General features: G+C 54.8%; 1 protein-coding gene across 2 annotated transcripts; it reads left to right on the forward strand.

Moving 5' to 3' along the window:
• Nucleotides 1-863: 863 nt before the first annotated feature.
• On the forward strand, nucleotides 864-7,544 carry LOC115660158 (C-factor-like). 2 transcript variants are annotated; one of them, XM_030581199.1, is made up of 6 exons: nucleotides 864-1,144; nucleotides 1,614-1,665; nucleotides 4,026-4,213; nucleotides 6,094-6,252; nucleotides 6,750-6,869; nucleotides 7,386-7,543. In XM_030581199.1, exons 1-6 carry the CDS (start codon nucleotides 998-1,000, stop codon nucleotides 7,497-7,499), a joined length of 780 nt encoding a protein of 259 aa, XP_030437059.1. In that variant the 5' UTR covers nucleotides 864-997; the 3' UTR covers nucleotides 7,500-7,543. The 2 variants fall into 2 exon arrangements, with proteins under 2 accessions (XP_030437059.1, XP_030437060.1); XM_030581200.1 differs by lacking the exon at nucleotides 6,094-6,252 and having other exon boundaries at nucleotides 7,386-7,544.
• The last annotated feature ends 635 nt before the right edge of the window (nucleotides 7,545-8,179 follow it).

Here is an 8,179-nt window from a genome sequence, read left to right on the forward strand (position 1 = left end):
GCAGCTGAGCCGCAGCTTGACCCGGTTCTCTGTGCAGAGTGGTAGCATGGCTGGCTCCAGCCGGGTGGCGCAGCAACAGAGCCGCGGCCTGACCTGGTGCTCTGTGCAGTACGGTGACGTCGCTGGCTCCAGCCGGGCGGCACAGCTGCAGAGTCCTTAGATACAAGGAACCTTAGATACAAGGTTCTTAGATACAAGGAGTCCTTAGATACAAGGAACCACTTCCAGTGTTTTCCAGTGTTTACTGGCTAATCACCAATTTCAATTATTTTGTGTTGAGGTGCTCACAGGTTAAAGCCTAAAATCAGAAGTCTGGTACCATGCGCATGGGTATAGTTAAAGTTTCATAATGTTGATGCACTAACTGTGGACAATGTAAAATTGAGAACCTAACCTATGTGGAGTGTGCTGCACAGCCTAGGCTTTTCCCCCAGTCTTCATAGGACAATAAAATGTAGGGGTCTTGCCCTGCAGCGCCTTATAACAGATCATTACTCTGTAAAACTACGTCCCACAGCCCCTGAAAGCCATTAGTAGGTGCCATGCGGCTCAACCAAGTCAGGGGAATGCAGAATGAGTTTCACCATGTTGAATATTAACCTGCCCAAGCTCTTATTACTTCTGTGAGACATTGCAAACCCTGCTCAGTGTAAAGGTCACCCCGTGAAAATGCACGAGTCCATCCGATCCCTAAAGCTTCCGATCAGCCTCTCCCCCACCCTCGCCATCTCCTTTTCTGCACTTCACAGCTCCTCCCTTCTGGGGAGCTCCTCCAATCCATGGTGACTCCCACACCTCTGCAGGAGGAGCCTCTGCTCAGCTTCCAGCGATTTTACTCTGCGCGGGGCAGGTTCCAGGCCTTTGTGTGGAATCAGGGAGCTGGCACCCAGGAGTCAGACGCTGTGTAACCCCAGGTGCAGGGGACGTGGGGGCCAGAACTAGCCCAGCTCTCGCTGAGCACAGGCCCTGCCAGCTGGGGCACAGGCAGGCGAGGACCATGGCTGGCTTTAATGTCCGCAGCGTTCTGGTGACTGGGGCCAATCGGGGACTCGGCCTGGAGCTTGTCAAGCAGTTTCTGGAGAAATCAAACCCACCCGAGTGGGTCTTTGCGACCTGCCGGGACCCGGAGGGAGAGCGAGCGCAGGTGAGAACGGGGCGAGGTGAGAGGGAGTTAGCTGTACCTGGTGGTGGAGGAATCTAAGTGAGGGGCCTCCAGTACTTGGAGCCAAAAGCAACAGGCCCGAGCAGGAGGGGATTTCAGCCCCTGCTCCAGGCTGACGCCCCCCTGGCGCATAAAGCTGGGAACGAGTTCTGCACGGGACACATGCAAAGATAGCACAGCGCATTGAGGGAGAGGGCGGGGAGCACAGGTGCCTGTCTCCTAAAGGGAATAGGGAAACGTGTCCCTGGCTTGACCGCACTGAGCTAAATGATGCCGGTTTAGACATTCTGCTGCAGACCCCGAAAGCCAGGGCTGAACCCTGCGCATGGGAGCTTTGCAGGCAGATATTGACTTGGTCCGGGGTAGCAGCAGGGAGCTGGACTCTGCCCATCCTGACCTTCCCTGCAGGCTGGAGGCTCTGTCAATAATTGTTGACTTTATTCTCTTCCAGCAATTGAAGAACTTGGCGTCCAGGCATCCAAACTTGGCCATCGTTGCGCTAGGTGGGTGCCCTGCCCTGGGCCCGGAGCTGAGGCTCCCTTGCTCTGGGTCCCTTTGTTCCCTGTTCCCCGTCTCCGTGTTCCTGTTCCTTGCCTGGTTGGGAGCCACTGTTAGAGTTATTCCTGCCTAGGTGTTAGTGAAGGAGAGGGTGCCTAGCAGTCACCCTTCTCAGCAGAGCATCTCCCAGGTCTCCTACGTCCCACTCAGGCTCTCTGGGCTTGGTCAAGAGGAGGCCCAGGATGTTCCTGGTATTTGCAGATTGTCCTGCGTGCCAGACTGGCAGGGAAGGGATGATTTTGATTGAGACAGGGGCTGCCTATGCCATGTATGAGCCTGGCTGTTTGGGTGTGAACAGGCCTCGCTCTCTTCGAGACAAATTTGCTTTCATAAACTCATAGAATCAAAGAATATCAGGGTTGGAAGAGGCCTCAGGAGGTCATCTAGTCCAACCCCTTGCTCAAAGCAGACCAGTTCCTAACAAAATCATCCCAGCCAGGGCTTTCTCAAGCTGGGTCTTAAAAACCTCTAAGGAAGAAGATCTCACCACCTCCCTAGGTAACCCATTCCAGTGCTTCACCCCCCTCCTAGAGAAATAGTATTGCCTAGTATCCAACCTAAACCTCCCTCACTGCAACTTGAGACCATTGCTCCTTGTTCTGTCATCGGCTACCACTGAGAACAGTCTAGATCCATCCTCTCTGGAACCCCCCTTCAGGTAGTTGAAGCTTTGGAATTAAGGAGTCAGTTTCATGAACAGGGAACCAATCCCAGCCTAGGGATCCTGCTAGGGCCAGATTAACAAACTAGGCCAATGGCCAGGGACCAAATTCATGGGGGAGCAGCCCTAGCTCAGGTAGTAGCCATAAAGTGACTGGTCTGGTCATGCCTTTGATCTGCTGGGACCAGCTGCTTATCCTGCTGATGTTTGGAGTGCTGCTCACATGACGGAGGATAGGGGGAGCAGGGCCAAATCTGAGTGAGTGGCACAGTGACTTCACACATAGGGTCACACCAGTGCTCAGGGTGAACATCATAGATTATTAGTGTTGGAAGGGACCTCAGGAGATCATATAATCCTACCTGCTGCTCAAAGCAGGACCGATCCCCAAATCGCTCCTTCAAGGCTTGAGCTCACAATCCTGGATTTAGTAGGCCAATGCTCAAACCACTGAGCTATCCCTCCCCTCCTTCAGTAATAGACCCCCTGAATTAGGGTTAACAACCCTTCAGGACTGTCCTGGATTCTCCAGGAATTAAAAATGTATGTTTAATTAATGATTGTCATGTGATGAAATCTCCAGGAATACCTCACACCAAACTTGGCAACCCTCCCTTGAAGGGGCCCAGCCTATCACCCCTCATGTGACCCCCTCTGCCCAGCCCCCCAGTGACACCCACTCTCAGACCCCTCACCTAATCCCCACCTTTCAACGACCCTCCTCCCCCAGGATCCACCCTGTCAGCCCTCATGTGCCCCTCACGTGATGCCAGGGTCCCACCTCTCACTGACATCCCCGCGGGGGCCCAGCCTCCCATGTGAACCCCTACCTGCAGTGACAGTCCCACGGGGAACCAGCCTATTGCCCCCAGGCTCATCCCCCCTTTCCCGCAGCACACATGCCGCTGAGACCCGCCCGTCCGCTTCGTCCCGAGCCCCTCCTGGGTTGTCCAATGTTTTCGGTGACGTATCAAAATGACTATCAAGCTCTTTTGTTGAACCAGCTTTTTCAGTAACCCGAAAATGCTGCTGATGGTTCTGATTTAAAAAAATGCTGCAAACACTTTTTAATAGGAAAAATCGGCATGTTTCAAATGCTGCCACACAACTGTGCCATCAGGGCGCTCTCCCCTGAAGGGTGTTCTCATAGGATGATGAAAGCTGGGTGAGGGTGAGCCTGCCAGAGCTCTGATGGCAGATTTCCAACCCTGCTCACCCCTGGGAAGATCCTGTTGGTCCAACACGCCCTCCCCCCACCCCATGACCACTCTCTCTGCCACACTGCTTTCCACTCGCCCAGCTAACTCCTGGTCCCCCCGATTTCACTCTCTGGCTTTGATGCCATCCGTCCTGCCCTTGCCATGGCACGACCCAGTTCTGGCTAGCTGTGTTTATGAGCTCCCGAGTCGTTAGCATGGCTCTGTAGAGTAGCCGGGGCTTCGGGTCTCCGGGAGAGGGGTTAGCGACAGGGTGGAGGAACCACACCTCTGAACTAAGGTGACCAGATGTCCCGATTTTATAGGGACAGTCCCGATTTATGGGTCTTTTTCTTATATGGTCTCCTATTATCCCCCGCCCCCTGTCCTGATTTTTACATTTGCTGTCTGCTCACCCTACTCTGAACCCCCTGCTCTGTCTCTATAGAAGCTACTGACCCAGCCAGCATCAAGGCAGCAGCAACCAGAGTTGAGGAGCATCTGAAAAGCTCGGGGCTGAATCTGTTGATAAACAATGCTGGGATAGTGAGGCTGAGCACACTAGAGTCTGAAACACCGGAGGACATGTCCCTGGTGTACGCAACCAACGTGACAGGGCCCCTGCTGGTGAGCCAGGTAAGGGCCCTGACAAAGGGCAGGTCGCCGGCTGCAGTGGGGTTTGACTTTGCATAGGCCAGAACTTCTCCCTTCCCCCAGGGCTCTGCTTCCTGGATCAATGAGCCAACCTGGTGTGTGTGTGTGTGTGTGTTTGGGGGCTGGGGTGCGGCGTTCATCACAGTGTACGTGTCAGGTGCATTATGAAACTGTAATCACCAGAGAAATGGACTCAGAGGCCCTAACGCTGCCCCGGTGGGGTCTGAGCCAAGAGTTCAGCTCCTGCAGGAGAGGCCATCTCCTGAGAGCGGGGATGGGCAAACCTTTTTGGCCCGAGGGACACATCGGGGTTGCGAAAGTTTATGGAGGGTCGGGTGGGGAAAGCTGTGCCATTGCTGGCCTGGCCTGCTCTATCTCTGTGCACCAGGGCTCGGTTTTTCAAAGGTGGTTAGAGGAGTTGGGCACACAAATCACGTTGACAGTGAATGAGAGTTGGGCACCTAAATCCCAACCTTACGCTGTGATAAGTTGTTGCTGAAGTGTGTGATTGCATCTAGGTACGAGGTACTTTCCTCTCCCCCAGCAGCCCAGCCTTCTGCAGGGACAGGTATTGGACAAGGCAGTTACTGATGAGGCTGTCTTAGCTCTGATCATAGGTGCTCTGTTTTATACTGAATACGTCCACAAGTTTTTGCTGCTACTCTTATACTGGGTGTAGGATTTGAAGAAGCCAATTGTATTGATCTAACCGGGCTCTTAATACCTCCGCGCTAAAACTCCCATTGACTCGGATGGAAGACGAGTTAGCAGGGGTGGCTCCAGGCACCAGCACACCAAGCGCACGCCTGGGGTGGCAAATCACGGAGGCACTCTGCTCTTCGGCAGCATGCCTGTAGAGAGTCCGCTGGTCCCACGGCTTCGACTGACCTCCCGCAGGCGTGCCGCCAAATCCACGGGACCCAGAACCTCTCTGCTGTGCTTAGGGTGGCAAAATACCTAGAGTTGCCCCCGCGAGTTAGGCCAAAGCTGCTGGTATTTGACTATCCCACCCGATTTCTGCAGTGTGCTGTAAGTACAGCTCAGCGTATTAGAGAGGAAATACTTCCATGTCAGTGAGTTGAGGCCTCTGTCCAGCACAGATCTAGAGCATGGGCTCTCAAACGTTTCTACTGGTGACCCCTTCACACAGCAAGTCTCTGGGTGTGACCCCCCCCTTGTACATTAAAAACACTTTTTATATATTGAACACCATTATAGATGCTGGATGTAAAGTGGGGTTTCGGGTGGAGGCCCACGAAACCCCATGTAGTAACCTCATGACCCCTTTGAGTGTCCTGACCCCGAATTTGAGAACCCCGGATCTAGAGGGTGTGTACAATCCCACAAGATACTCTGTGCAGGGCTCTAAGGTGGGGAAACAACATATGATCGGCTGTATCTACACTAGAAACATGACAGCAGTGGCAAAAGAGTTCTTCTGTTGCTGTAATAAATCTACTGCTCCGACAGGTTCTTGCTAGGGCAACTGCAGGATTTTTCCATTGACCTCAGGGTGTTTCCACTCGGGCTTAGGATGTCTCTCAGGGGTGCAGTCCTTTTCACCCACTTTCTATTGTAAACACTGGCCTGGTACCGGGCTGTCCCGTTCATTGCCAGCGAGGGCAGAATGGGATTACCCAACTCCTAGAAATCAGCCTTTAAAACAGGACTGAGCCTGAACAAGTTGGAGGGCAGGGGGAGAGCATGGGCCAAGAGCAGCAGGCCCAGGGGGCCAGCCTGTGACACCTCTGGGCAACAGCTTGACCCACTTCAATTCAAATCAGAGTCCGCTGGTGAAGAGAGGAATGTGGGTCCTTTCTCCTAAGCTGACCCGGGGGTGCTCTTTTCTCCCCATTGCCCAGGCGTTCCTGCCCTTGCTGAAGAAGGCTGCCCAGGGGAGCCCCCAACCAGGGCTGAGCTGCAGCAAGGCGGCCATTGTCAACATGTCCAGTGAGTGCGGCTCCATCGCAAATCTCATTGCCTTGGAGTTGGTGCAGGTTGTCTCTTATCGGTGCAGCAAGGTAGGGGGTGTGCCCCGTGGGGCACCAATTCACGCTCAGTCCGTGTTCCGCTACAGCAAAGGGAAAAGAAAAATCTTTCTTGCCTAGGATGACCAGATGTCCCAATTTTATAGGGACAGTCCCGATTTTTGGGTCTTTTTCACATTTGCTGTCTGGTCGCCCTATTCTTGCCCCGTGGTTTATCCCCCAGATTTGACCTGCCAGGCCAGCATTCAGGCCAATCTCACTCTGCTGCCTCTTGTGGGAAGCACGGCCTCCAGGTCACATGATGCTTGGTCACCTGACCCCAGAGCCCAAGCCTTGGAACAGGACTCTGGGTCCTGCACGTGGGCCCATTGCAGTGAGAGGTGGTGACTCAGTAACATGCTGATCATCCCCAGCTGAGAATCACACACTGCAGCTTGCATCAGCTGTCCCCCTTGCTCACCTTTCTCCCGGGGGTGGGTCCCTGCTCTCCTCACATGCTGCTGTCTCTGCTCATGGTGTCTCGCCCACAGGCTGCTCTGAACATGCTCACCAAGTGCCAATCCTTGGGGTATGAAGGAGACGGGATCCTGAGCATCGCTGTCCATCCTGGCTGGGTGCAGACTGACATGGGAAGCACAGGTTCCCACCAGGTAGGTGCTGAGTGGGAGAGGCCAGTCGTAGCCACATGTCAGGGGCAGAAGTTCATCGTAGGGGGAATGGTTACACTGGAGCCTGTTCCCTTATCACCCCCGCCCCATATTGATGACACCTCTCAGGGGCTCACATCCCAGCAAGGCGGTCGTCACGACCCAGCTCCCTGAGGATTCAGTGCTGTGTCCTGGGTGTTGCTTCCCAGGGCTGCTGGTCCCATGGTTCCTTCATAGCTCAGCATTGCACAACAAACCCTGCCGAGCTGCCTTGGGGAGCTGGAGGGGCAGGAGCTGGTCATCTGTCTCCATTGGGGCTTAGGTTGTCTCTCAGGGGTGCAGCCCTTTTCACACATTTTCTATTGTAAACATTGGCCTGGGACCTGCTTCCCCCATTCACTGCCAGCGAAGGCAGAATGGGATTACTGAGATCCTTTCCCAGATCCTGGCCCGGCCCCTGGTGTCCTGGGCCAGCCCCAGGGCAGGCTTCTCCCCCTCACTCTCCTTTGCCTCCTGCAGGCTCCACTGACGGTGGACGTGAGTGTCCAAGGGATCCTGAACGTGCTTCCAACGCTCTCCAAGAAGGACAACGGGACCTTTGTGAACTGGGAAGGGAAAGTTCTTCCCTGGTGAGACGTCCCCTGGCCACGTGACAGAAGCCCTGGGTCAGGTCATTCCAGTGACCGTGCCGTCAGCCGTTCCTGTGTCCTCAATAAACCCACTGTTCTAATGCAACAGCCCTGCCATTGGTTGGATTTGTACCATTTAGCCAGCCTGAAAGCTGGGCAAGCGCTACCCCCCTATGCCCAACAGAGCGGTAAGGCTGGACTCCCAACCCCGGGGCTATGCCAGGGCCAGGGCCATGGCGAGTGAGATCAGGGCAGCTGAGCACCCAGAGGGCAGCAGAGCCCTTTGGTTAGGAAGCTGGTTTCAAACTTCCTGCTGAAAGAGTCTGCGAGACAAAGTGGGCTGCAGGGAGCCAGTGAATGGCTGGTGAGGGCCTAGAAATGCCTCCAGAGAGCAAACTGAGATGGCAGCTGCTGCAGGGGAACCGGGGCAGCCCTAAGCATATGGAGAGCAGAGCCCGGGCTCAGTACTAGAGCAGAGCCAGGAGGCTGGAGTGAGAGCGGGAGCTACGGGCAAGGCTGGTCTGGCTCTCTGGAGACCTGCCGATGAAGGAGGGGCTGGCAAGGCTGGGAGACCCATTCTCTGTCCAGTGCAGCTCGGCTCCTGACCGGCAGTCTGTGGGGTTAGAGCCGTTCTCTGCCTGGCTACAGCTGGCTGCCCAAGACATAGGAGCAATAATCGAGCAC

The sequence above is a fragment of the Gopherus evgoodei genome, chromosome 12, assembly GCF_007399415.2.
Source record: "Gopherus evgoodei ecotype Sinaloan lineage chromosome 12, rGopEvg1_v1.p, whole genome shotgun sequence".
In the NCBI taxonomy this organism is placed as follows: Eukaryota; Metazoa; Chordata; order Testudines; family Testudinidae; genus Gopherus; species Gopherus evgoodei.

Bases quoted from the DNA above. Each gene is read 5' to 3' on its own strand.
- LOC115660158 (XM_030581199.1), top strand. From the start codon at position 998: ATGGCTGGCTTTAATGTCCGCAGCGTTCTGGTGACTGGGGCCAATCGG. The intron at 1,145-1,613 runs GTGAGAACGGGG...ATTCTCTTCCAG, and splicing joins CGGAGGGAGAGCGAGCGCAG to CAATTGAAGAACTTGGCGTC. The intron at 6,870-7,385 runs GTAGGTGCTGAG...TGCCTCCTGCAG, and splicing joins GAAGCACAGGTTCCCACCAG to GCTCCACTGACGGTGGACGT.